The sequence below is a fragment of the Penicillium citrinum genome (genome assembly GCF_028827155.1).
Source record: "Penicillium citrinum strain IBT 23319 chromosome Unknown utg000001l:1.0-4955037.0:1.0-4956770.0, whole genome shotgun sequence".
In the NCBI taxonomy this organism is placed as follows: Eukaryota; Fungi; Ascomycota; class Eurotiomycetes; order Eurotiales; family Aspergillaceae; genus Penicillium; species Penicillium citrinum.
In genome coordinates, this window is record NW_026622686.1 from 42,938 (window position 1) to 70,101 (window position 27,164).

Genomic DNA, 27,164 nt, shown 5'->3' on the forward strand with positions numbered 1-27,164 from the left:
ATGTTATATCCATATATGGATATTTCGGATCTCGTACGGGCTGGATAATAGCTAATTTATCCAACCTTGGAAGGTTTTATCCACCCGGTGGAATCTGACAACTGATTTTTTGTTTGAGACATTCCTTGGCTCAGTAACGAGACTTGGTTGGGAATATCGATGATCAATCCTGGCGCATGTACGAGGATAAAGAGCACAGTTCTGAAGAGGTGCGGGAGGCTGAGAACAATGCTATCTCAAATTGAACGAAGTCAAAGATATATATCACCAATGGTTCTGGTTCCATTGAAGAAGTCGAGATCCATCTCGACTTCTTCAATGAATAGATTTCGAAATCGACGAGAGCTTCCAGGTTGCACCCTTAACCTTGAGAAAAAAGGGGAAATAAATCAGGATATATAACGCTTTGCTCATCATTTCCTCAAAATTTTGCATGGGCAGCATATCAGAGTCTGGTCGAACGTGCTCGTGAAGGCCAGCAGGGTACCAGAAGGTCCAAATCCCCATGACTCCCAACATCAGTAGAGAGTCAAATATATACATGGCCCACTCGTGACTCAACAGATAGCCTTTTTGGCCCATGACATATTCAATAACGCTGACTATAGAACGGATCATGATCAATGCACTGATACCATCCAGTACGTAAAGATCTTTCTTCCACGATGGGGAGCTTTCCCCGGCAGAGAACCGATCCATTCTTCTTTCAAAGACGATTGATGTGTAAATGAATATACTGAACATAATCAGCTAAGTAACTAATCCAGCAATCGTAATTCCCTTGGCTGTGCTTGCCAGACCCTCCCATGGCCATCATTTCCAGACCCAGTTCCTGGAACTAAGAATGATATCATGTCATTGGCAACAAAGATTTTCGGGAGCCATTCAATTCGAATGAGCGAGTATTTCTCTCCACCGGTACTTCGAATGAGTCTCCCAAGGGCCATATAAACTGAAGGTGCGAATAGAATTGGACCGAGGAGAATGAAGACACTCTGGACGCAGTAGGGAATCAGGTCTGCGCTATCGTTGTAACAGACAGCTCAGGCGATATAACCAATAATTTCAACTGATAACGAGAATAAGTCAGAATCAAATTACACAATATTGGATATCTCACAGGATTTGAAAGACTTACAGATGCCACCGATGCAGAATGCAATGCAAAAGCGAGCCCTTGTTCGGTAAGCCTTGCAACAATGATAGCCAGTCAGGGCTAGGAAGAACAAGAGAAAAACGTATAGGTCTGAGAGAGTAATCGAGACGAGACTCAAAGTTCAGTCGGAGATCTGAGGACCAGAGAAGAAACAGGATCGATTCCAATCGGTAGGAAGAGTCTACGCTTTTATATTTCCCCAACAAACCCACATCCATTGCCTAGGCATTAGATAGTTATAGTGGCGGGAATTAGCCACACACTGGTTGTATAGAGAATTATATTTCAAAAGATCTGCTTAGCCTTGCCGTTTCTTGCTTCGGCTTCGAAACAGGAAGTATATCCGTAGAAAACGATTACGAATTGACGTAATTTTCGGGTCCTTGCTGGGCAACGGTGACTGTATTTGTATCTGCTCTTTCATCGTTGCCATTTTCCTTATCTTGACTCTGGGGAAGAAGTCTCTCCTGAAATATCTCTAGAACTGCGACACACCGAGCCGCCGAGTGGGCTAAGGCTGTATATGTCTTGAGGGCTCTAGTAACTATTAATGAAATATATCTCTGGAATATACAAAATAACAGTCGAACCGAACCAACCACCATCGATTCTAATAGATGGTGGCAGGTTCCAATTATTTCCCACCCAGAACCCCCTTGAACCCAGATACACCACCTCGTATACCTTGCCCAATTTTATCCCCAGCACCACCAATATCGCCACTGCCACCTGAAAAGTACTTTCCGTCTTCACCCTTCCCACCCCTCTCAGCCCGATTAACACCCTCCTTAGAAACAACCTGACCAACAGGACTTAAAACACCCCGATCACCAAGTTGATTACCAACTAGATTCGAGACATCATCTTGAACTTGGTCGACTTCGTTGACACCGCTAACTTTTGTTTTGGAGAGGGAGTCTATTACTATTAGCACACTTTCATTTCAATTACAGTTAGAGGACCCACCGGGCCAACTGTATACTAGGGATGTTCGTGGTGATGTGGTACTCTACCTTTCGTAGTATAAGAGGCTTTATTATCACCCTTACCAAACCACTTCAAATACTGATCTTCTATCCAGGGCATCCAACTCTCATATTGCGAGTTATACGTCTCTTTCACCCATTCTGAGTATGACTGTTTCGATTTATCCTGGGATGTTGGAAGATTATCCTTCACCATCGTGTACTCGTTTCTCAGCGATGCAAGTTCGACGTATACCGATTTTGGTAAATGTGACAATATCTGGAATATCTTCAGACGTTGAAGTATCCCGGGCTTTCTGATATCAAGGCCTTATATACAGGATTCTCGTCGATTTGAGTTTGTTTATATTAATTGCATATAAAATGACGTCAATGGCAGATTAATGACCTGGAAATTCGAGAATGACGAAGTGCACGGTTGATGAAGGTGCGTGAGGGCATTTGATTAGTTGGATGTACACGTGGACTAACTGGAACAGATCTGCAATCTCATAACATTTGATTAAAGATGTTTAATCTTGGAAATTCAACTGGTGACTGGGTAGATGTGGCGAATATTGTGGCTGTTCAGGTGGAGCGTACACATCGGATAGATTCAAGATTGAATATTTGTGGCTCGAATAAATTATGAAACGCTAAGTGACCGTGATATTAACATTCATTGTCTATCTTCTATCATTAGGTTGAACAAGCAAAGGTATCAGCAGTGCAATGCATACGGTGTTGAACGCCGTCTATCACACCAAAAATCTGACCTTAGTACGTGCGAATATACAGTCAAGTCCAGAGTAGAAGCAAGCATCAGGTCTAGCATCATGATCATCACGAGACACAATCAGATACTCGCCCGTCTAGGCGCCATAGTACGCTGTAACTTCCTCTTCTCCTCCGTCTCCTCATGAATAGGCAAAGACCCCTCATTCCTCAATCGATCCAAAAATTCCTTGCCATAAACATACCCCAATTGGTAAATCTCATCGAATTTACCAAAATCCAGGGTGCCATATGGGTCGATCGGTGGCCGCATATACATACACCCAGTCGTATTCTTGGCACGTTCCAGATTCTCGATCGAGGATACGTATGCCAGTCGGGCTTGAATCTCGGATAGTGTAGGCGGATTAGGACAGGAGGAGAATGGATTCCAACGATTCAGAATAGACCAGAATCCGGAAAGAGAGTCGCCGTAACCTTGGGGTGTATTGTCGTCGATTGAACCGACGTCCACGGCGAAAATTACGTGCGCGCCGAGTGATTTCATGTGTGCCACTGTTAGATTGTCGATGTACCCACCATCTAAGAGCATACTGCCTTCGTCGCAGATTGGGGGGATCAGACCAGCTAAAGACATAGATGCACGCACGTAACGCCATACATAGCCCGATGAGTGAAACTCCGGACGAGACCGACTGATGTTTGTGGTGTTGCAGTAGAATTCAAGCCAGAAATCTTCGATCTGACTGTCACCAAAGGTTTTGAAGATTCCGCGATTGAATTCGTGGCCGGTTGTATACGAGACAGTCGGATAGGTAAGGTCCAAAGCGAATCGCCACATACTACCCATTCGGCCGGAGAATTTCTTCGCGCGACCATACATAGGCACAACATCTGCGTCGCGGGCGTAAAGAGCACCGATGAAAGATCCGATTGATGTTCCGCCGATAATGTCGATTGGGATACCAGCTTCCTCTAGCGCTTTGATCACGCCGACTTGGGAAATTCCTCGTGCACCACCGCCACCAAGAACCAGGCCGACGGATTTACCGCAGAGACGACGGGCGAGGCGATGGAAATCGCCTTTAAAGGGGGTCTGGGGAGAGTATAGGGGGGTTTGTTGGATTCGACGCGAAGTATACTTTTGGATCTCTGCCTGCAGGATCTGAACTCGTTGCTTCAGAACGGTGCCGAACTTTTTGGTTTGCGGATGCGAAGGCTCAGTGGAAAGACGGAATGCCATCTGGATATGATGATGTCCACCATTGATCCATACTCGGTTCTTCAGCCAGCGTCGAGTCAATCCAGGGGGGCAGTACCGCTCCGCATGAAGTAGGACGAGCTCTTTGCGTGCCGTGGTCTTCATACCAAGCAAGAATCGTTCATATTCACCGATCCTGGGAGATGACTCGGCAAGACCAACGAGGAGTATAGAATCTGCCTGTGAGATACAGGTCTGTGTCCAGGGAGAGTTGACATTGGTATCGGCAATATACAGCACCAGTCCATATTTCTCTTCCAAATCAGCTAAGTACTGCGAAAGCTTAAGTTTTCCCATCTTGCTAAAAGCGTGTCGGCCCAAATGATTCAGAATAGCAGCTTGATTCAAGGATGTCACTCCTCGCGTCACGCCAATCTGATGTAACGCATTAAGCAAGCGTTGTCCAAACTCGACGACGGGGATGCCCACTGTAACGGGGAGAATGGCGACTGTGCGAAGGTTGACAGTGGACGTAGCGGTTTGCACCCCACTGACTTGACCTTGTTCGGGACTCTTCTCGGATAAAGGACGCTCGACTAAATCACGCATGCGCTGAGCAATGAGCTTCGATACTTGGATTGTGATACCGGGATGTTCTTGCGCAAGGCTGTTGAACAATGAGCGAGGAAACTTGGCCAGTTCGGTATCTCGGATCGCATGGAGAGTGGCAGGTCGGGTAGATTCAGTCATGACTTCCAATTCTCCCACACTCTCACCTTGACCGTACTCCCCGATGACAGTAATTTTGCCATTCTGGCCTTCGACAACAGACCTCAGGCGACCATTGAGGACAAGATAAATAGCATCGCTCTCATCGCCTTGGTGGTAAATCACTTGACCAGCGCCTACCTGGACCCACTCGAGAGCGAAATCAATATGAAGAAGCAGACGGGGAAGCAGACTCGTAATTCTCTTAGCCAGAGTAAGCAAAGCAATTGGATATCGGTCTGCGATTCGCTCAAGTGACATCCGAGGCAGAAATCCCACGTAGACATCAGTCTTGGCAACAACATCTGTGTAGGAACGATAAGATGCGAGAGCACCAACATAGCCATGCATGCCACCCGGTTTAATCAAGTAAAGAGATTTTCGAGACTGGGGTTTTCGACGAGTATCGCCTGCTGCTGTAGCACCCGATGCGCGCGAGGACCCTGTAGTTGTACGTCTAAGCTTCGGGAAGAGCTCTTCTTGGGCTTGCGAGGCAGAAGGTCGAGAGGTTCCAACAAGATCATCACCGCGATCATTCACAGGTATTCCCACATCTAGGAAGCCATCAACCACATAGTACAATCCCGGAGGACGCTCGCCTTGTTCGACTAGCACAGAGCCCTTCGGGAAATAAACCACTTCGATATCATGGCGAAGTTCTTCACGGAGATTGACAACGGGTGAAGTCCCACCTGCACTTGTCACTGACATGGACATCATAGATTCAGTCTCGCCGTCTCCAGATCCCTCGTAAGGGTCGATGAACCCAAAAGCGTTAGAGAAAACAGCCTTCTGGCGACGAGAGTCATAAGATAACAGTCTGGGAGAAGCATCACCCGAAGCATGGCTACCATCTCGTAAAGAATCTCTTGTGCTTTCGGTCAATCCAATGCCCTTCATCATGCAGTCTAGAATGGATTCACGGAATATACTATCCTCATCAACAGAGTCCTTTCGCTGGAACGGAGATGGCCTTCCATCCATGCCTGCGCGGCGTAAAGGCACGCGCTCCCGTTCGGCCGTGGGAGTTCCCAAGCGCGGACCCAAAAGTTCATGGCGAGGACCGAATCGAGACAGTTGGATGGTGGAGAGTAAATCGCCGGGGCTGACACCCGCATTGTCTCCGTTGTACATTGTTGGCAGGCGAGGAGTCATCACAGGACGTTGTTCGCTGCTCACACGCGCTTGCAGCACAGCATCCTTTCGGAGAGAGCTGCTTGAGCGTCTTCTACGTCCTGCATAGGGGTTATGAAGAGCAATTCCCTTACACACTTCCTCGGGGCCAAGACGATCTCGTTCACGCATGAACTTGTCCTTCAGTCGGTCCAATGCCCCGCCTCTCAGGTCATTCGGCAGGTCCCAGGTTGTATACTTGGATATCTGTCGCTCAACACCAAGGACGTCGGTCGTCAAACCTAGATATGAGTGTGCGGTTCCGAATGTCACTCGTTGGAGGCGCGTGAGGATCACTTGTACGATGTGTGCAGTGGCGCGTGGGTAGACCCGAGTCAGGCGACGGAAAGCACTGGCTGGGATTATAGCAATCGTGGTGTCTACGGTGGCTCGCGCGACGATATCTGGATGGACCGACTTGCGATGTCGCCCTTTGGATTGCCGCGGTGGTTGTTTTGAGGTAGCCGCATCACTGTCGTCCAAGTGTAATGGGGGAACAGCAGGGAGGGGATCTGTATGGTCTGTGATCGTAGTTGAAGTTGTGTCGCTATTATTATTTCTTATGGTTGAATTTGGGCTTTCCATCATGTTGGTGCGAGGGCTGGTCGGGATTGAACCTGGAACCGGCGTGTGGGGAGGACCGCCTGTCATCGACATGCTTGAGCTGTGACTGCGAGATTTATGCAGCTGAATATCTTCCGTGAACAGCTGTAAGATAGAGAATAAAGATGACATGGACGCGCCATTCTTCACCTCTGTCAAGAGCTGATATCCTTGTCGACCGTGAAGATGGCTATCCTCTTCCTCTGATGTGGCCTCGTCCAAGTGGAGAGATTCTTCAGAACCATGCTTCCTGTCACGGGTAGATTTGACGAAGATCTGAACAAGGCCATCTACCACCAGACAAAAACCTTTCTCTTCCTCCAACATGAGTGTCTCGCCGGCGATGAGCTTTCTGGTCTGCATTGTCCGGGTCAATTCGTGAAAGACGGGGCGTTCGAGGTAGCCAAACACTTTAATAGCGCTGAGAAACTCATCGAGATAATTGGCGAGACCCGGTTTGGAGTCGCCTTCTGGGATATCGGGGAAAAGATCGATTTGAGCTTCTTTGCGTTGGGGTTCGGGGGGCAGACGGCTGTACATATTCAAAAACCGATATCGAATGAACCAGCTGACGGTAGAGACGATGGCTAAAACGATGAGCATGCTATTGAGAACGTTAGAGAGCTGATTCTTATGAGTACTCGGTGTAGTCAACTCACAGAGTGGTGAAATTCATTGTGAAAGTCAAGCTCATGGAGAAGAGCGTGAATAGCCATGTGGGCAAGGTAATGGTGGTAAAAGTGATCAACCAGTACAAGCCGCGAGGAACGACCTGAAAGGTAAAAGTGAAAAACCAACCGAGCCACCCTGCCATTGTTGAGGGAGCTGGGGGAGGAAAAGGTGGGGGGGGGCCGTTAGGACGGATGAGGTCGAAGTGGCCGCCGAGTTGGCCGCGGTGGCCGCGGTTAAGCTCAGAGCCATAGAGGGAGCTAGACCGTTCAGAGATAAACCTGAACCTGAAGCCATGATTGAAGCTAAAGTGAAGGGTGCCCCGCTTCTAGACGAGGGCACCAGTAGAAGTCAGCCAAGACGACTGGGACATCAGAAACGTGCGGGTCCTGGCAGCGGTGGATGGTGGAGGAGAAGAGGGGGGAAGAGAAGAGTTGAGGTGTGAATTGAGGTGAGATACGACGATCAGAGAGTCACGGGATACAGCAGTGTACAATATTATAGCCGTATATAAATATCTATTAGTATGATTATTTCTAGTTATATTTTAGATACCAATACATTAAGCAGTATTTAATAACAATTCTAATTTGTTCAGTCAAATTGCATAGACTAAGCAACTTGCGTATGATGTTAGTACCATGCAAGTGTGGCATCAAGTGTTGTTGTATTTACAATAACAGTATTCAATAATATTCAAAGATATTGATAATTCCAGCCGATATTGTTTGATACCATTGACCCCCAATAGTTTTTGAATACATCATACAAATGTTTATACTACTAGTATTATCTAGTAGATGAATAGTATTCATCTGCCACCAGCTGCATGTCCGTTGTAGAATGCTTGCGACATGTCACGGGACTTATACTGTAAGTCTATACAACACCCGTATATGTACATTAGCACATCTATCCACAGTCCTAGGATTAGCAGTAAAATTATATTAAAGAGTACAATTTTCAATGAATATACTTCCTATCACCTTGATAGTATTCCAGCAGTCTCATTCTATAAATAAATAAATAAATAAATAAATAACTGCCCAATATACTATGTGTAGTGGAATCTATTTGTGTTTCTCCGCCTCCACTCCGCTCCGCCCAGCTTCCTCCCGCTGTTCACTGTCATCTTCCCTCTTGACACTCCCAACTGCCAACTTTCACCCATTGCTGATATTCAGGTGGATCGGAGACACCAGTCGCGGCGATGTTTCAGGTATGTTGACTCTTCACGCTATCTGACTAAAGTCAAGCTCGCCCATCTCAACCTACCTACACCTCCAAGTTGTCCACAAAACTAACAGCTTACCCAGCGCATCCGCGACGCCATCGATACGCGCATTGCAGAGGAACAGGCTCGCCAAAAGACCGCCCAAGAGAATCTCTCTCGTTCTGCCTCTGCCCGCCGTCCTAATTCCAATAACACCAATCTCTCCCCGGGCCAACGACCCCGTCAAAGACGACACTCTGGTACTCCCGTCCGCGGCCCCGATCCCAAAGAATTCGAGGCTGAGTTTGCTATCGGCGACGATGAATCTGATAGTCGGGCTGGTACACCTCGTGTAGAGACTCCCGATGCTCCTTCCGAGGTAAACACCGCTGACGGTGAGGGCGCGGAGGATGCGGAGACCAAGGAGGGTGATAACAAGGCAGAAGGCAAGACAGAGAGAAGCCAAACGGACAAGAAGAATGCCAAGGGCACAACGGCAGCAACAGACAAAGGACCCTCAAAGGAAGATGCTGCCGCTGCCGATGCCGGGTCTGGTGACCAGGTCTCGACTGAGTTACCAGCCGAGATCAAGGGAAAGCTGCGTCGGATGGACAAGCTGGAGTCTCGATACCGTGGTATGCGTCAGAGCAAGAAGAATTAATTGTCACCCCATTTATTAACCACAGATCTCCTTTCTCTGCAGAACTCCTCAAAGCCTACCGGGTAGCCCACTCGCGTGTCCTCTCTATCGAACCGTTCGAAGCCGCCCTCCGTGAGAATACACCCCTAACCTCGATCGGCGAACCAAAAGCACTCACCGAATACCTTAACCAAATGTCTCTTAAGAGCGACATGGTTGTGGACGAACTCAAGCGTGTCACTGGAGAGCGAGAGGACTACAAAAAGAAGCTTGAGGAAGCTCAAAAGTCAGCTAAAGAGGCCTGGGACGAGGTCACTGGTCTCAAAAGAGAGAAAGAGACGAATACCGGCAAAGAAGCGAAGAAGGAAGAGAAGAAGACCCCGGAAGAGGACGAAGAAACCAGCGAGGAATTCTTCTCATTTGACAACGAAGTTCCTCGCCTAGAAGGAGAATTGAAAGAGCGCGAGGAGGAGATCGAGAGTCTCAAAAGCGAAGTCGAGAAGCTGAAGACAGATTTATCCGTTACTCGCGAATCGACAGAAGGCATGGTTCAGAACCTGGAGACATCTACACGGGAGTTGGTCGAATTACGTGACACCAAAGACAAGTTGAATGAGGAGATCAAGGATCTGAAGACTTCAAAGCAGAAGGATGTCGATGAGCTGAAGGAAAAGCTTTCATCCGCAGAGACATCCTTGGACAAGGCCACCACGGAAGCGGATCAACTCAAGAAGGACCTGAAAGACAAGAGCGATGAGATCGAGAAGCTGCAAGCCAATGTCGACGATGCCGCTAATTCGAAAAAGGTTGAACCTGATGCCGAATTAACCTCGCAGCTCGAGCAAGCGAAGAAGGACAAAGAGGCGAGCAAGAAGAAGCTCGATGTGGTTCAAGGTCTGGTGGACAGTCTCCGATCTCAGTTGAAGGAGACCGAGTCAACAGTTGCAGATCTGAAGAAAGAAGTCAACCAAAAGACCGAGGACTCTGCTCAACTCCAAAAGGTTGTCAATTTTGTTGATGACAACTTGAAGGACAGCGCCGCTTGGAAGACCGCCAAGGACAACGTGTCTGCTGGACGAGAGGCCGACTTTGAAGAGATTCGCAAGAGTCTTGCTCCAGCTGAAAAGACGCAACAGCCAGAGACCAGTGCACCAGTGGAAGCAGAGCCCCAGTCTGCTGCTGCCAGTGGTGGCGCCGGTGGAGGCAAGAAGAAGAACAATAAAAAGAAGAAGAAGGGTGGTAAGGCAACCGATGAACCTGCGAAGCCTGCTGCTACTACCCCCATGGAGGAACCAACACAGCCAGAGTCTACACCTTCTGCTGAGCTGGATGAGCTCAAGCAAAAGATTGAGTCACTTACACATCTCCTTGAAGAGAAGGAGGCAGCGATCGATCGCCTCAGCTCGAAATTGAAGGGCGAGGAGGATATGAAAGAGGAGATCGAGACTCTTCGAGATGAATTGGTCAATTTGGGACAAGAGCATGTGGAATCCAAGGACAAGATCAAGGAGTTGACTGCAGAGAAGTCAGCGTTGGAGGAGACCATTTCCAGATTGGAAAAGGAGCTTGTTGAGCTTCGCACAACCAATGAATCTAGTACTGCTGATTCCGAGAAGATGCACAAGAGCCTGAAGGAAGAATTCGAAACAATCAAGATTCGCGCAGCTACTTTGGAGACCGACCTTTCAGCCGCGCAACAATTGGCTGCCACTCGATTCAAGGATCTTACCGATCTGCGTGAAACTATCCAGAAGATTCAGCCCGAGTTACGTGACCTGCGTGCAGAATCCTCGGAATTGAAGAACATGAAAGAGACCCTTTCCAACAAAAACACAGAATTGATCGCTCTTGAGGCTAAACATGAGGACCTGCGTGCCGAGTTGCGCAATTCGAAGACTAAGATCACGGAGCGAGACAACGAGGTTAAGACTCTGAATAAGAAGATCCGACAAGAGTCTGACAGTCGTCTTAAGGCTGAAGAGAACCTCACTGTGGCACAGTCTGATCTACGATCCGCCGAGAGCAAAAAACAAGTGGCCATCAAAGCCAATGAGAAGACCATCGGAGACCTGAATAAGGCTCAAGACAATCTCAAGACTTCTCGGAACAAAATCCGCCAGGTTGAGGAACAGCTGGCTTCAGTGACTAAAGAATTGGAAGGTTTACGGGAGGAAATTTCCCTGAAGACGGCGCAACATGCCAGTGCACAGTCGCTGATGAACAGCATGCGCGACCAAACATCCGAGATGGCGATGCAGATGAAGGAAGCTCGTGAAAAATGCGATAGTCTCGAGGAAGAACTGGCCGATGCCCACCGTTTACTCAGCGAGCGAACTCGTGAAGGCGAGTCCATGCGCCGCCTCCTCAATGAGATCGAGGGTCGAACCGAAACCAAGGTCCGCGATCTCAAAGAGAGAATGGAAGCTGCCGTTGAAGAACGAGACCGCGCCGAAGACGAAGCCAGTACACAAGGTCGTCGTCGAGCCCGCGAAATCGAAGATCTCAAGGGTAAAGTGCGCGAGGCCGAGCGTGCCCTTCGCACAGCCGAACAAGACAAAGAGGAACTCGAGCAGTCGCAGAAAGACTGGCGTCGTCGCCGTGATGAACTCGAACTTCTCTCCGAACAATCAACGCAAGAGGTGGAAGAAATCCGTCAAGCGATGTCCGGCTTACGCGAACAACTCGATGAAAGCGAGAGACTAGTGCGCGATCTAGAAAAAGAGAAAGCAGAACTTCGCCGATCCGTCGAAGAAACCAACAATCGACTTGAAAAGATGCGCAAATCACACAAGACCCTCGGCGAAGACGTTCGTCTGCGCGGATCCCCATCTGGTCGACAATCGTCACGATCATCTATGGACTCTGGTTCACGTCGGGGACTTGCGTCTCCATCTGGACAGGAGCGTAGTGCTTCTATCCAGCGAAGTGAGACTCCGACTGGAACTGGACCTGGTAATGCAAGTGCCATTGACTATATGTATTTGAAGAATGTGCTTTTGCAATTTATGGAGCAGAAGGATAAGAATTATCAGAAGCAGCTTGTTCCTGTTTTGGGCATGCTGCTCCATTTCGACCGGTGAGTGTAGCTACCACCCACGCATATACTCGAAACTATACTGACTATCTCTTCTAGAACGGACGAACAAAAGTGGATGTCTGCTATCATGTCTCGATGATCATTTTTGATTCTTCAATATCCGCTCATCCTTGATCCTCCTGTATAATACCGCTTCTTTGTTATCTAGTGTAGAGCTATATCATACCCTTAAGTTTCACACTGTCTCGTCGGAATATTCTCTTGGATACTCGACCTTAACACGCCCTTTACTTGACATTCTCCTAAAAAGGAAAAAAAAAGTGAAGACTTCGGATCCCCCGAGTAGTGGGGTTTTCTTCGGAGAGTGCCGACATTGGCCATATAAAAGACATTCTTGCTTACAGGATCACGAGCTTTGATCCTTGAAAAGGAGTTGTGAGAACACTCTGGGCTCTTCATTTATACTATTCACTCTCGTTCCTCTATCTTTACCTCATCAAGTGGGTGCCAAACCGGTTCTCTCTTCATTCTCCAATCTTCTTCTCTCCCGGGGGATCCACCTGCATTCTCCGCATCATAAAATCCTCCGAGCTCCGCAAATTCCTCCACAAACCCCTCCAAAGCGCATCAAAGTATTCAAAGCACCTGAAGTTTCCAAAATGGCACCAACGATCCATCTAGCAACAGAAGAGGGTAAATAAACATCCTCCTTCACCTGACTTATCCACCGCTAACATTATACCAGACGTCCCTCTAATCCTCCAATTCATCCGAGAACTAGCCTCCTACGAAAAAGCCCTAGACGAAGTCGAAGCAACAGAAGAAAGTCTTCGCGCAACACTCTCATTTGCCAATGAACCCCCAAAGCGAGGCTCAGTTTACACAGCCCTAATTACCCCGGACCCAACCGAAGAAAACCCCAAACCAACCCCGGTGGGAATGGCCCTGTACTTCTTCAATTATAGTACATGGCGCAGCGCACCGGGTATTTATCTGGAAGATTTATATGTTCAGCCTGAGGCTCGCGGGAATGGGTATGGGTTTTCGCTATTGAAGTTTCTGGCGTGGCAGGTTTTGGAAATTAAGGGACGCAGATTGGAGTGGAGTGTCCTTAAGTGGAATGAGCCTAGTATTAAATTTTACGAGGCTGTTGGTGCGAAGGGGATGGATGATTGGATGAAGATGATGGTTGAGGGCGAGGCTTTGAATAGATTGGCTGAGGGGGGTTTAGATGGGTTGTTTCTTTGTATATTAACATAGTAGACTGCTTTACAGGTGATGGTGATGATGTGATGAATATTTAGGGCTATGGTTGATAAATTAGAATAGAATGGCTTGTTGCACTGGACCTTTGGATCGGATAGGACTACGGAATAATGATATAATGCACTTCTGATAAATTACAACTTGAATGTAAAAGAAAATTACTAGTAGAGGGTTTTTGATGGGCTTTTGTTGGTCTTGCGGGGCATGGTGATGCTTCACGGTGTTGAAGTTACCATACCATCTCACTATCGTGGTCATTTGCAAATAGTCAAGAAAAATGCCATAAGATGATGTTGATGTTGAATAAATACAGTATCCAGTATCTTGAAACTACAAAGAAGAGTCAAAATACAATCTATCGTGACTGAATGTACCAGGGAGTTGAAGAAGCTGAAAGACATCCACTCGCACTCTCATTGGTTACATTCTCCTGGTCAAAGAGGTAGACATTTCATACACTTAGAGATTCGCTAGTCTTTGTTGAATAAGTCTATTTTTAATATTCTTTATTGACCACGTTGTTGAAGTATTCGAATCATAAATACCTCGATTATGTCCGAAGTCTTCACAAGTTGTTAATTAAACTTGCAAAACACTGCAAATTTGGAATCTATGAGAATCAACTCCCCCCAAGCGAAAGAAATAATAAATTCTGAATTTCGTCAAAAGGAGACTGCGATATGTTTTCTAGCAAACGCAAACCCGATGAACCCCCACGATCAACAACCATGGCCATCCACAAATACCAATCAGCCGCCAACAATCCGTTCCAGACGGAGGACAAATGTCCCGAATCCACAACAAAGGCCAAAAAACGACAAAATCTATCATTTCGTCTATGCCCTAAAGACTCTCCACCAACGTCGGCTCTAATAGGTTCCGCACTCATCAGGTCTTATGTTCGTCCTGAAGCTCAAAATCCTCCTATCAGGGATTATACGCAAGTACCAACAGCGTGGAATCCCGATGACTATGATATTCCTGAATAGGAAGTTTGAAAGACACCCGAATAAGAACAAATATTAAGCAGCGCGTTAGTGATATCGAAGCTAATATCCAACGATGCCACGAGAGAATCGGAGACGGTATCATGCCTCAGTGGTGGGAAGAAAATTTGAAGGTATACGAAACAGAGCAGAGAAAGATCCAGATGACCATTCAATCGATGACACATGGCTTGAGCTGACAAGTTATTACTCGGATCCAGAGCCTTGAGCAGATTCAACAGTACCTTTTGAAGGATGGAGATGTTTATGGTCAGCTCGTTAACGCGGATGCTTTGATTGGTGTGTATAGAAGTAAATCTTTGGATTGGGATGGTCAAGTTACCTATCTCTCCAAGGGTTCACCTCTTGCACGGACGAAGTTTCATTGAGATGATGTTCATAAATATAATGATCACGCTTCTCCGAAACCTTGATGCTAACCATGCCAAATGTGATACCACAGCCTGCTGCGGAGATTTTGGATTGCAAAGCTGCAAGTCAGTCCCATACGCAGAAAGTGGCATCGCATTCACTAGCAGTGATACCATGTGCCGGCATGCAAAGTTATACTTTTGATACTCTGGTTATACTAAGTCCCCTTTGAAGGATCCAAGAACAGAATATGCCTTTTGTCCTACATTTCATTCAAACTAAGTGTGTAGAAGTATTGCAGTTGGCTCCGCTGACATCAGCTATCTTTGACTTGACTGTGGAGTAATGTAAATGTTTCAGATAAAAACGGACTTCGTAGAGATCTATGGTACTAATGTACGTTACGACGTGATATGTGACATGGTACATAGCAATCGACAGTAATGTTCTCTATATTTTTGTATTTTTATATCTTTTTATATTTCGTTGCGAGGCTGCAGCGCAATGACATCATTCGGATCGCGGAGCTATTAATCTCCGATGTACCGAAAGCAGAGATGACTAGGTGACCTGACGGTCATGTGATGTGCAAACGGAACGGACAACAATGGGAACGACGTTGAAGTGTGTGAATAGAAAATCGACAAACTTAGAGTTAGAAGTGAATGAGTACGTATTTTCATTAGACAAGGTTACATTCAATAATGTATGCAGTGTACTGCTGTATGCTGTAGGCTGTAGGCTGTAGGCTGTATCTATGCTGTGGATTGAACTGCCATCACCCACCGCCTCCCAATGCAGCGATCTGAGTCATCCTCCACGCGTCTTAAGTAATTCGCAACTTCTGCTTACAGCATCATCCCATTCAACTGCTTACCTCATTCCAGCTTCAACATCCAATATCTCGAGGTTTTGCCCTCACAAGGCCTTCTATACTAAATTAATTGAGCAGACCGTATTCCCTGCTCAATTGCGCACTCTCTCACCCCTTTTTTCCTACTATCCATGCAACCTGCGCTGGCACCAGCGCCGCATCCCAGTATGCAGTCTGCTCAGGTAAGCAACCACTCTTCGACGCGTTTGTCATCATCAGATCGTCTCCCGCGCCAAGTACATCTATCGCGATGGAAGTCGCGAGACGCTCACGATGCTCCGGGATAGTCCCTTCACCGTTGCTACGACGCGTGGTCGGGCTCCGGAGTTGACTCCCGGCTCTTCCGTGTCCTCATTGCCCCTCTTTGTACATTCGCCCGCTAACAATGGCGTTATAGGACCATGATGACCAGGGTATGTGGATACAACTACATAAAGCATGATACTTCTAGATAATACCACGACACGAGGATACAATTCGTCCTGTCTTGTGTCGCGATTGCTTTTACATCGGCAATGGCGTGATCCTATCAGAATAAGACGCTAATGTTGATATCTGCCAGTCCTTCATGACCAGCTTCTCGCCGTTCAGCATAACCTGAGCCAACGACAAGCACCACCCGGACAGCAGCAGCAGCAGCATCACCTGCAGCCTAATCCTGCTGGATCGCGGGAACAGGCTAACATTGATCCCGCCATCTCAGGAGCAGCCATGATGGGCGCCGCCCCGCAAACTCCCACTCAGCCTCATCAAGGGTCTCCAGATGACACCCCTAAGACGCATGGTGGAAAGCGTGAGCTGTCAACCTCTAAGCGTGCCGCTCAAAACAGAGCTGCCCAGGTAAATTTTCATGATCCCACTCCTTAAAGCTCTCCGCTGACCCTGCAAATAGCGTGCGTTCCGCCAGCGGAAAGAAACTTACATCCGGAAATTAGAGGATGAAGTCAAGAATATTGATGCCAGGAATGAACAAATTAAGCAGCTCTCTAATGAGAACTACGCCTTGCGTGACTACGTGATCACCCTTCAATCTCGCCTGATGGACCTGCAGGCTGAAGTCCCCGAGTTACCCCCGAACATCGATCTTAACCAACCACGCCCCGAGCTCTCCCTCACCAGCAGCCTAGGTGGCCCTGCCGGATCTATGGTCGCTCCCTCTGGCCCCCACCAAGGGCAGCATGCCGGCAATCCAAATGATGACATGAATTCTCTCAACCGCATCGCGTCAGCGGGACTCATGCGCAAGCCCCACGAAGAAACCAACTTCATGGGCAATAATTTTCAGCCAAACAAGCGCATGCGTCCAGATGAGAATCAAGATGACGGAACTGTACCGAAGCAAGAGGCTCATGGTCTTCCACTTGGACCATGATGCGTTCAATTCGCTTTGTTGGACAGTCAATTTGAATAATATCCTCCCTCCGTTTCCGCGCAATCTTGCTGGTCACACGATATCCCTAATCCGTCTTGTTTTGAATTTCGTTATATTGTTTTTTTTTTTTACTCGGTGTCGGTGTGCGGCGCGATCAATGAAATGACATTGTCCTTGGCCTTTGGTGGTGCTTTTTTCCTTTATGTTTCGTTCCAGGATTTCAAATATACTCATTGATGGCCATGTATACAACAACATCGAATAACATAAAAATCCCGTTCAGTTGCTCGGCTGTTTCAGTAGGAGCTGTCCGATATCTAAGCCTTGAGCTATTGCAATATATCTAATCTTAGGTATCTTGCAGCAACAAATAATAACCACGCGTCTCTGGGCTGTTGCTTTCAACATTGACATGATGTTCATTCACGATTACATCAACAAGAAAGGTGTCTCAAGTACCAGCCATCGTTCCAGGTAGTATACGCTCTCAAGCACAGAGCTTTAAAGCTTTGAAATTATACTCATATGATATTAATAGCGTTCGATATTTAAAAGACTGCTGTCATACTTCTCTAATAGTATCCACCTGTTTCGTATCAATATCCCTAACTCGCGTGTCATGACCGTCACTCCTCTTCTCATCACGAACCGTCATCAAAACAATTCCTGTCGTCCAGAAAGCCAAGGCAATACAACATCCAATCATAGCCCACATACCCTTCGTAAATCGGGGTGCGAAATCAGCAGAATAAAATAGTAGTATCCACCAAGCATTCACCGCATTACTACCCATGTTCATACTAGCAATGACCACTGACCTGAAACGATCATTCTGATAGCGCATAGCATCATTGCACCAAGCGAAAAAGGTCGCTTGACATGCATAGACAGCACCAGCCCAGTAATAAGCTCCAAATACGACTGCAGTATCGTCGAAGCGGGTCAATATCAAGGCAGACGTGATAATTCCGGTAATAGCAATGAAATATCCAACTAAGTACCGTTTCCCACCCATGAAATCAGTAATTGTCGCCCAGAATAGCGTGGATACGATTCCAACTGCCGGAACACCCGTCGGATAATTGTTCAATTGAGCGACAGTGTAGGAGTTTGTAGGGTGAGATTTCATGTATAGAGCCAGTAACGCATTGGATGAGAATGATTCCGTCTCACCCGCAATAACCCACAACATAACAAAAGCGTACCAATACCAAGTCGTGAAGACGCGTTTCGCGAAATTCAAATTTAGAGGGACCTTTTCGGCGCCAGATTCTGGGATACGCGCGATGGCCATGGCGCGTTCTTCTGAGGTTAAGTATGGGGCTTTTGTTGTCGTGGGAGTATCGGGGAACAGCAAGAATCCGTAAATGGCAATTGGAATGGTAATCAGGCCATCAATCTATTAGCTGGTTAGCCTCCGAGATAATCCAATTGATCTGTATCCGTGTACACATACGATGAATAGCCATCGCCATCCCGAAAGCCCACGAGCACCATCAAGAGAAGACTGGATGCCAGTTTGAATGAAACCGCCAAACATCGTTCCAGCAAGCCCTGAAGCAGTGAATATACCACTTCGTTTCCCTAATTCTTTCTCCGTGTACCAGGATCCCAGGATGTAGTGGGTTCCGACGAAGGTGCTTGACTCGGCCAGTCCTAGGAAGAACCGAATAGCCATGATCCCCTGGGGATTATGTACTGCAGCAGTGACCATTGTCAAAGCACCCCAAATGACCATCATTGACGGAAAAAATAGATGTGGTCGCCAATATGTCACGGCAAGGTTGGAGGGTAATTGTCCGACGATATACCCAACCGTGAAAACGGTGTTGATAACATTCAGCTCGTTGCCTTTGAAATCAAGCTCCTCCTTCCTGTATGAAGTATCGTTAGTGAATCTCAAGTCTTTTAGGACTCATACTGATTCCAAACTTACATTCCTGAAACATAAGCATTGTTCAAATTACTCCGATCCAAATAATTCGCAAAGTAGCACAGACAGCAAAACGACAAAATAAAAGTATCAATTTTGCGAAGCAACTTAGCCTCACCAGGGACACTTTCATGTCCCTTCAAGTAAGACTTAAACGAGCCAAAAAGGCCCATCATGGAAATCCGTCTTTGTATATCTTGTTGTGAAGAAATCCGCGTTGAAAAAACTCTGACTTCGCGGAGGACAGACCCCTTTTTTATCTTCGCCCTTTTTTGTTACTCCGCACTCGACGGATCAAATAGTAAAGGACCGATTGTTATCTGGTGACATTTCCGGTTGAGATAGCTGGGAATTAGAGACAATATCTCTTGTCTATCAAAGGAATGGCCGCTATCGGTGTCAAGATCGTCTGGTTTTGCCCGAGGCTCGCGAAAAAGTGCGGGGATGAGCTCCACAAGAAGGATTAGCGCTCGCCGAAGAGCTTGGCGTTAATACATAACTTGCCGGAATTGGTAACTAATCTAGATATCTTATCTGTGAGAAGTGGGGGATATCGAGGAAATGTTTATTGAAGAGTTGATGGTTGTGTTTTTATTCTTATTCTTTTTTTATTTTTTTATTTTTTTATTTTTTGGGATGGGCATGATTGGATGACGCTGAAGGAGGATGTCCTATCAACGAATAAAGGGATGGAATGGGAACGAATCACCTGAATGAACAATATCCTTATACAGGACTCCAATTTTTGACGAGTGAGCACGGTGCATTTCCTATACCGAGAGTGGAAGAGGTGGGACGCAGAGATCAGAAAATAGGGCTACGTCGCGTGGATCTATGGGAAAACACGGCAAATTGGCCGAGACCCCTCTTCGGCAGAATACAAATAAATCAATTTCTGAAGTCTGTCTGTGTCTCTGAAGTGGGATTTATCTCAGTTTGGCTCACAAGTAAATATATTATCATGACATGGGAAACTATTGCAGCTCAAAAACGCGATGCCCTCAGGGCATCCATTCCCACCAAATGGATCATCCCAGCAGACATTCTCCCTCCGGAAGACCAGAAAGATGTGACAAACTTCCCAAAGGCATCTGGGTGGTTCACCCAACATGAACTGGAGATAACCTCAACACCTGCGACACAGATTCTCCTCAATATAGCGACTGGATCCTGGTCATCCGAAGAAGTCACCCGTTGTTTCTGCAAAGCCGCAGCCGCAGCCCATCAATTGGTAAACACATATCCACAATATACCTAGCAAGGCTAAATAATATCAAATAGACAAATTGTCTGTCTGAAGTCCTCTTCGACAAGGCCATTGCCCGCGCTCGAGAATTAGATGAATATCGCCGATCAACAGGCAGAACAAAGGGACCATTTCACGGTCTACCGATTTCAATCAAAGACAATTTCAATATCATCGGCCATGACTCGACGGTCGGATTCTCCTCCCTTGCCAATGACCCTGCAACCTATAACAGCACTCTGATCGATCTCTTACTCGAAGCGGGCGCTGTCCTGTACGTCAAGACAAATGTTCCTACTGCCATGATGATAGCAGAGTCAGTCAACAACATCTTTGGCCGCACTGTCAACCCTCGCAATCGCAACCTGACTTCTGGAGGCTCATCCGGCGGAGAATCAGCCTTGATCACATTTGGAGGCAGTCGATTGGGAGTAGGAACAGACATTGGTAACCCCCTCCAACATCCATTTCTACCAACTCACCTCACGTCTTTCATTGATAGGTGGTTCTCTCCGAATTCCTGCCGCATGCACGGGAATCTTCACCATCAGACCCTCATCCGGTCGATTCCCAAACTTCCAAACTCGCTCCGGACTCGCAGGCCAAGAAGCCGTGAACAGCGTCAATGGTCCTATGGCCCAATCTCTAGAAGAAATCATACTGTGGGCTAAAACCGTCGTCGGCCAACAACCCTGGATCAACGATCCAAAGTGTCTACCAATTCCCTGGCGTACCGTTGCTCCCAAACGAACGCTTAAACTCGCCGTACTCTGGCAAGATGAACAAGTCACCCCCACACCACCGGTTACACGAGCAATGAAAGACACTGTCGCTAAATTGACAAATGCCGGCCACGAGATTATTAACTGGGAGCCAAAATTGCATACTCAATTACTCTCGATTCTCGCTCGCATGTTCGTCGCTGATGGCGGAAAGTCTGTACAGAAGTTGCTCGAACCTACAGGGGAACCATTTCGACCAGAGATGAAGGCATACTCCGAGGCAGTGGAACTGGGTGTTCATGAGATGTGGCAGCTCCAGCTGGAACGTAATACCGTTTGCAAAGCATACTTAGACCGGTGGAATGAGAGTGGTATTGATGCTATACTTTGTGAGTTTCTTGATTATCATCAGCGGGGGCTCATGCATTAACGTTGTGATAGGTCCGACAACTCCATACAGTGGTGTTGAGAATGGGAAGTTCGGATATATTGGCTATACTGGTGTCTTTAATGTACTCGATTATCCGGCTGTTTCTTTTCCTTGTGGAGTTTATGCCGATCGAATTATTGATTCAGCTTATGCTAGCGAGGAGTCGTTAGGGGATGTTGATACGCGCATTAGAAAGAACTGTGAGTTATTTCTTACTGTGTCCCTTCTTAGATAAAATACTGACGCTCTCAATAGACAATGCAGACTCTGTTCATGGGATGCCAGTTAATTTACAGCTAGTTGGACGACGACTTGAGGATGAAAGTGCGTTGATGATGACTGAGGTGATTATGCAGGCATTGTCTTGATACTAGTATCTCGAACGTTCATTATACAAGAGACTCATTGATGCAATTGAACTTCTAACTTACTTCATTGTGCTATAACGGTCACTCCAGGTGGTATATACCACATGCACGGTATGCATATAATTTACTCTGTCGCACCTTGGCTGGGGTTGAATCTGAGTTATCGATACCGTGACCTATCGGGATGAATACCTCATAAGCAGCAATTGAACAGCACCGGCGCCAAAGCAAGACATTCTTTCAGTAGTACGCATATAATGTGAACCATCCCGCGCTATACATCTTCACCTCCTCCATACCACACGCGATCCCTGCGGATTGTGAATCCTTTGTCATCTCCAACAATCCAGTCGCCTCCATCAGGTATAGTACCATCCGTTCGAGGCCAGTAATCGGAAACAAGTTCCTCGTTTATCTCTTGAATCTTCTCAATCAGCAGCCTGACACTAGCACGATCAAGCTGGCACTTGTCCTCCCCATTATCAGTGGTGAACCCATCATGATTGATGAACCGTGCAATTGTGACATGTGCCGACGGAACAATGTAGCGCGAGCCAACATCAAGCTTCGCTTGACGAGCAAGTTCGAAGACATCTCGGCGGAGATGGTGATAGCTGTATTCATCGCTGATCCCATTTGATGAGGTAGCTTCACCGGCAGCTGGAAGGAAACTGAGAGCTAGCGCGGCTGAATCAAAGCTAACAACCGGCTTGAGAAGACGTGACTTGTGGGTTTTGGGATATGTACGGATCTGGTCTGGGCTGCCATTTGTCGCAGATTTCAAAATCTGAACAAGATCTTCGATCTCCGGTTTGGTCAAAGAATGCGCCAGCTCAAGGATTGTGAGATGCAGGTTTTCTGGAGGCATCATCCAAAGCGCTGTCATGATCAGTTAGGAGGACTTCTCAATTGGAGGCGCAGCATTGGTAATGAACAAAAGATATCTCCATTGCACTTACAAGGCGCGACAGTCTTCAACTCGTTCTGTAGCCATGCAACCAATTCACAAATAGGAGAGGGTGGTCTCGCCCAAATGACCAAACAATGACGAGGATCGACATATCCATCTTCCTTTCGAGGCCCATCTAGTCGCATGAGAATATCATCTATCTTCCAGCCTGGGAAATCATCGGCCATGATGGCAGCCTTTTGCTGCGCATTACGTTTGACTCGATGACTTTCGTAGGCATCTTGCAATTGTCTCTAGTAGAAAAGTTAGTATAGAGATAAATGGTATCAATTAGAGCGAAGTATTTCTCACAGAATCATTGCCTGTTTCAGTAATCAACTTTTGGAATGGATTGTCGTCTGAAATGGCGATGGACGACATCGTGTCGATTTTTACCTTAGATAATCAGTCGCAGTTAGTCAGATGCACCCTCTGACGATAACTTGAAGCGGTTTGATATTTGTATGCAAGTTGATGTACAAGACATAGACTGCTAGTGATTGCTAAGCAGAAAGTTGAATGAGTCAAGAATGAACGAGTAAGCGAGAGTAGATGAAACCCCCACATTTACCCCACGATGATTGATTGGATTAAAAGAGACTGCAGTAATTAGCCGAAGAATTGAAGACAAAAATTATGAGTGAGCTTGATTTGATGAATGATTCTTCATCTACAGGAACGATTAGTGCTGGTACTACTAGACTAGGGTAGTTGTTTAGATTTAATTAGTGTGGAATACTCATATTGAAACGTGAAGTATATAGCCCAGAACCAGTACCGCAGTATATCCCGTGCTATTTTTATCTTCCACCATTCTTCAAATTCAACATCTCAACTTGCATTCCCATAGCCGAGGCCCATCCCGAGCAATTTCCCAGGATCCACTTCAACAGGAGGCTGAATCCAGCCCTTGGAACTGGCTTCAATTATGGCATCGTGCCACGCGGCCGCCATTTTGCTATAACCGGCACCATTGGGGTGTTTTTTATCGGACAAATCATCCAAGGTAATTTCAATTGGGACTGGGAGAACATGCTGTCCATCTTGTTGCTTCCGGTTAATTATAACACCTAATTCCATGTTAAAGACGTCGGTGTTCACTTGCATGCGAGAATCATTGGCCCAAATCACAGGAGCGACAAGCACAGTAACACCCGGAGATCCCTCGATGAGTCTATCAATAATAGACTCTATCAAAGTATCCGCTTTATCCAAATCCTTTTCCAGGTCCATATTATTTGTACCAGCGTGAACAAGTACAACATTAGGCTTGGCCGGAAGCGAAAGCTCGAGATATTCACGAATATCAGCCAGCAATTTCCCGCTATGTCCTTCATGATCATTATCTCTCATATCTCCGTTCCGAAGACTGCCGATCATGTCGGTACTTGCATTTGTGCCTTTCTGGGCAGAAATCAACTTCGCTCGAAGTTTTCCCCGGTAGCCATTGTCGTCGGGAGATCCGTTGCCTTTGGTGATGGAATCTCCGAGGGGCATTATGCGAAGACTTGGCAATCCATCGGCTGCTATGAGAAGAGGTGTCACGAATAAGATGGACAGAATCGCCGACAGGGTCGTGCGATGCAGTTGATAGCGTATCATGGCTGTTCAGGTTCTGAAAAATGACTGAATTCCAGATACCCCGACGCATAAGATATCGATCTCTGTCTTTCGGAGAGCTGTATACATATGTACTAGATTCCGGAAACAACAAAGCTGTCGCTAATGTGCTATTTGGTATTCGATGGCTCTCCGTGAAATAATCTTCATATCAATGAATGATCTTAGAATAGGGTCATGATTACGATATATTATGACAATCACCACTGGTTATGACAATCACCGCTGGTGGCCTGATGATGTCAAGTGCCGACATCAGCCAAGCATGGGGCTAAATTTGCTATTGGTAGTATTGGAGATAGTATTGGATGATTATTTTAGTAGACTGCAACTAGCGTAGCAACCCTGAAAATACGAAGCAGGGCGCCAACTCAGCGTTTCCATGCTTGTTTCTCACGTATGTGAACAAGACTTGTAAATTTCGAGCTCGATAATCGAGTATCCATTCTATTATTCGACAATAATAAAACAAGGTTACCTTCTGTCGTTCCGAGTTTGCCTAAAAGAATGATACACGCTATATTCATGTCAAGTTGTATACTTTGCAAGTCTGGAGACCCAATAAAGATAACCAAACAAAAACAACCTCGAAGATTCCAATCGAATCCAATTTTCTAACATACATGGCTTTCTTCGGCGGCAGGAGGGAAAATATGGATTCGAGGCCACCAAGAAGCAGAAATAATGAAAAACTAGCTCATACTTCATGAGGATTATATGGATCAACGTCACGGGAAGTTTAAGCTGAAGAATTACCACAAGGAGACAATTTGGTCTTTTCTCCTCAAGATATAGACCTGAAATCACCATACCTTACTAGAGATCATACGTGGGCTCGTATTGCAGCTTGTCCTACGATGTACTTCTACCAGGAACAATGAAAGAGAAAGAATTTTGTAGCAAAGACACGCTGCTAAGATATCACATGGACATGAAGAACGTAAGCGTATAAGAAATGGGGTGAATCGAGAGGCATTTATCATGGAATTATGATTGCTGAATTCAGGCCGATTGAGCCCATTAAGAACAGAAGTAAAATATAGGGACTATGTCCAGCTTGAAAGGAAACATGACTGTCGACAAGAAATTGAAGACAAGGGAGAGATGTCAACTGTCACTGACAGTCTACCCACGCCCCGGTCCAGAGCATCTCAGATCTACATTTAGATCTGCATGGCGAAGGCGCAGAGAGCACCGAAAGCCACGGCGATGCCGGAGAAGGTGGCACGGCCAGCGGCGTTGAAAGGAACGGGGCTGGAGGAAGGAGTGCCGGTAGTGCCGGGGACGGCGCTGGTGACGGAGCCAGAGCCGGAAGCAATGGGGGCAGGGGCAGTGGGGGTCACACGGCGCAGAGAAGTGGTCTTGGAGGGACCACCGGAGATAGGGCAGACGGTCTGGTAGCGGGTAGAGGTGACAGTGACAGGGGGGCTTAGGGCCGACGGAGCCAGCAGAGCCAGAGGGGCTAGGGGCAACGGGGGACCAGCCGGAGGGAGTACCAGCAGGGCCAGTGGGAGCAGGGCCAGAAGGACCGGAGCCAGCAGGACCAGTAGGGGCAGGGCCAGCAGGACCGGTAGAGCCAGAGTTACCGGGGATGACGGTGGACTTAACGATCTCGCTAGTCTCGGTGTCACAGGGGGTGGTAGCGGCAGCAGAAGCAGGGCCAGTGGTGGAAGCACCGGGGATGACAGTGGACTTGACGATCTCGCTAGTCTCGGTGTCACAGGGGGTGGTGGTAGCAGGGGCGGAACCCTGGGTGGTGGAAGCACCGGGGATAACGGTGGACTTCACGATCTCACTGGTCTCAGTGTCACAGGGAGTAGTGGTGGCAGGGGTGGCAGAGGTGGTCTGGCTAGATCCATCCTTGCAGTCAACCTCACCCAGAACAGCGAGACACAGGTTGACGGGGATGTTGATCAGACCACCATTGTCGTTGGAGCTCTGCTGGCAGTGAGCCTCGCCGAGGACAGCAAGGCAGACGTTGATGGGAACGTTGATCAGAGAGCCGCTGTCGTTGCTGGAGGTGGAGGCCTGGTCACACTTGGCCTTGCCGAGAGCAGCAACACAGCCGTTGACGGGGACATTGATCAGTCCGTTGGTGGAGGACTGCTGCTTGCACTCGGCCTCACCGAGGATGGCAGCGCAGAGACCAACGGGGACGCTGATGAGGTCCTCAGTGGCCATGACGCCCTATATCAAATATTAGTTTCATGCATCTTTGTAGTCCATTCGAGGCTAGTAGAGTCGATCATGCTACATACGGAGCAGGAAGCAGCCAGGGCCACGAGGGAAGGGATAATAGTTTGCTTCATCTTGTCGAAAAGAACGTAGGTTTGCGTAAAGAATCAAAAAGACGTGATAATTGGTATCCTGGTTCGGAAAAGAATGGACGCTGAGAACAGCAAAAAAGAGTGACGGTGGGCAAAGCCTAAGCAAATGAACGAAGCAGTTGGAGGAAAGAAGGAAAAGAGATATGGAAATCGGTCAGATAATGTAGGTTTATGGACTGAACGTCCTGAGAGTCCGGACTTCCACGCTCACATTGTCAAAAAGGAGAGCCACTGTCGATCCTCATGGAAAAAGAGCCTGCCAAGCAAGTAAAAAAGGGTACCGGTATACGACGAGGCCGGTCCATTTACTCGTCTGCCAGTTTCTCATTGGTTTGCCCCTGTTACTCATCACAACTGCAGACAAAGCCGGCTGGATGTTGTGGAACTAGCGTGGATAATCAAACTCAATATGCAATGCGAACTCCACCCCCGAGCCACTAGCTGCCGTAGTTGCAATATGTGACGGATCTCACTCGCAGACCACTGTACTCGGCCTGGCTAGTGTAGGTTATCGCCCCGTCTCTTGTTTTTGCGCTCGT

General features: G+C 47.2%; 13 protein-coding genes across 13 annotated transcripts; 5 read left to right on the top strand and 8 right to left on the bottom strand.

Moving 5' to 3' along the window:
- Positions 1-315: 315 nt before the first annotated feature.
- N7469_000019 (RTA1 like protein-domain-containing protein) lies at positions 316-699 on the bottom strand (the record flags this gene model as incomplete). Its single annotated transcript, XM_056638939.1, has 1 exon — positions 316-699. The coding sequence occupies one exon, from the start codon at positions 697-699 to the stop codon at positions 316-318; it is 384 nt and encodes a 127-aa protein (XP_056504696.1).
- A 59-nt stretch (positions 700-758) lies between these two features.
- Positions 759-1,374, bottom strand: N7469_000020 (uncharacterized protein; the record flags this gene model as incomplete). The annotated part of the gene is made up of 2 exons (XM_056638940.1): positions 759-1,023; positions 1,139-1,374. 2 exons carry the CDS (start codon positions 1,372-1,374, stop codon positions 759-761), a joined length of 501 nt encoding a protein of 166 aa, XP_056504697.1.
- A 416-nt stretch (positions 1,375-1,790) lies between these two features.
- Positions 1,791-2,338, bottom strand: N7469_000021 (uncharacterized protein; the record flags this gene model as incomplete). Its single annotated transcript, XM_056638941.1, has 2 exons — positions 1,791-2,074; positions 2,170-2,338. The coding sequence occupies 2 exons, from the start codon at positions 2,336-2,338 to the stop codon at positions 1,791-1,793; spliced, it is 453 nt and encodes a 150-aa protein (XP_056504698.1).
- Positions 2,339-2,977: 639 nt separating this feature from the next.
- nte1 (lysophospholipase) lies at positions 2,978-7,415 on the bottom strand (the record flags this gene model as incomplete). The annotated part of the gene is made up of 2 exons (XM_056638942.1): positions 2,978-7,205; positions 7,261-7,415. 2 exons carry the CDS (start codon positions 7,413-7,415, stop codon positions 2,978-2,980), a joined length of 4,383 nt encoding a protein of 1,460 aa, XP_056504699.1.
- Positions 7,416-8,480: 1,065 nt separating this feature from the next.
- Positions 8,481-12,299, top strand: N7469_000023 (putative vesicle-mediated transport protein (Imh1); the record flags this gene model as incomplete). The annotated part of the gene is made up of 4 exons (XM_056638943.1): positions 8,481-8,489; positions 8,587-9,118; positions 9,187-12,199; positions 12,257-12,299. The coding sequence occupies 4 exons, from the start codon at positions 8,481-8,483 to the stop codon at positions 12,297-12,299; spliced, it is 3,597 nt and encodes a 1,198-aa protein (XP_056504700.1).
- Positions 12,300-12,819: 520 nt separating this feature from the next.
- Positions 12,820-13,464, top strand: N7469_000024 (GNAT family N-acetyltransferase; the record flags this gene model as incomplete). Its single annotated transcript, XM_056638944.1, has 3 exons — positions 12,820-12,853; positions 12,906-13,385; positions 13,436-13,464. The coding sequence occupies 3 exons, from the start codon at positions 12,820-12,822 to the stop codon at positions 13,462-13,464; spliced, it is 543 nt and encodes a 180-aa protein (XP_056504701.1).
- Positions 13,465-14,154: 690 nt separating this feature from the next.
- On the top strand, positions 14,155-14,415 carry N7469_000025 (uncharacterized protein; the record flags this gene model as incomplete). The annotated part of the gene is made up of 1 exon (XM_056638945.1): positions 14,155-14,415. The coding sequence occupies one exon, from the start codon at positions 14,155-14,157 to the stop codon at positions 14,413-14,415; it is 261 nt and encodes an 86-aa protein (XP_056504702.1).
- A 1,374-nt stretch (positions 14,416-15,789) lies between these two features.
- On the top strand, positions 15,790-17,030 carry N7469_000026 (uncharacterized protein; the record flags this gene model as incomplete). The annotated part of the gene is made up of 4 exons (XM_056638946.1): positions 15,790-15,840; positions 16,056-16,071; positions 16,221-16,498; positions 16,551-17,030. 4 exons carry the CDS (start codon positions 15,790-15,792, stop codon positions 17,028-17,030), a joined length of 825 nt encoding a protein of 274 aa, XP_056504703.1.
- A 562-nt stretch (positions 17,031-17,592) lies between these two features.
- N7469_000027 (putative MFS pantothenate transporter) lies at positions 17,593-19,136 on the bottom strand (the record flags this gene model as incomplete). Its single annotated transcript, XM_056638947.1, has 3 exons — positions 17,593-18,429; positions 18,487-18,904; positions 18,967-19,136. 3 exons carry the CDS (start codon positions 19,134-19,136, stop codon positions 17,593-17,595), a joined length of 1,425 nt encoding a protein of 474 aa, XP_056504704.1.
- Positions 19,137-19,924: 788 nt separating this feature from the next.
- N7469_000028 (uncharacterized protein) lies at positions 19,925-21,729 on the top strand (the record flags this gene model as incomplete). Its single annotated transcript, XM_056638948.1, has 5 exons — positions 19,925-20,194; positions 20,245-20,656; positions 20,712-21,320; positions 21,373-21,561; positions 21,617-21,729. The coding sequence occupies 5 exons, from the start codon at positions 19,925-19,927 to the stop codon at positions 21,727-21,729; spliced, it is 1,593 nt and encodes a 530-aa protein (XP_056504705.1).
- Positions 21,730-22,003: 274 nt separating this feature from the next.
- N7469_000029 (uncharacterized protein) lies at positions 22,004-23,059 on the bottom strand (the record flags this gene model as incomplete). Its single annotated transcript, XM_056638949.1, has 3 exons — positions 22,004-22,608; positions 22,689-22,932; positions 22,991-23,059. The coding sequence occupies 3 exons, from the start codon at positions 23,057-23,059 to the stop codon at positions 22,004-22,006; spliced, it is 918 nt and encodes a 305-aa protein (XP_056504706.1).
- A 450-nt stretch (positions 23,060-23,509) lies between these two features.
- Positions 23,510-24,175, bottom strand: N7469_000030 (SGNH/GDSL hydrolase family protein; the record flags this gene model as incomplete). Its single annotated transcript, XM_056638950.1, has 1 exon — positions 23,510-24,175. The coding sequence occupies one exon, from the start codon at positions 24,173-24,175 to the stop codon at positions 23,510-23,512; it is 666 nt and encodes a 221-aa protein (XP_056504707.1).
- A 1,286-nt stretch (positions 24,176-25,461) lies between these two features.
- On the bottom strand, positions 25,462-26,607 carry N7469_000031 (uncharacterized protein; the record flags this gene model as incomplete). The annotated part of the gene is made up of 3 exons (XM_056638951.1): positions 25,462-25,692; positions 25,772-26,485; positions 26,557-26,607. The coding sequence occupies 3 exons, from the start codon at positions 26,605-26,607 to the stop codon at positions 25,462-25,464; spliced, it is 996 nt and encodes a 331-aa protein (XP_056504708.1).
- Positions 26,608-27,164: the final 557 nt, after the last annotated feature.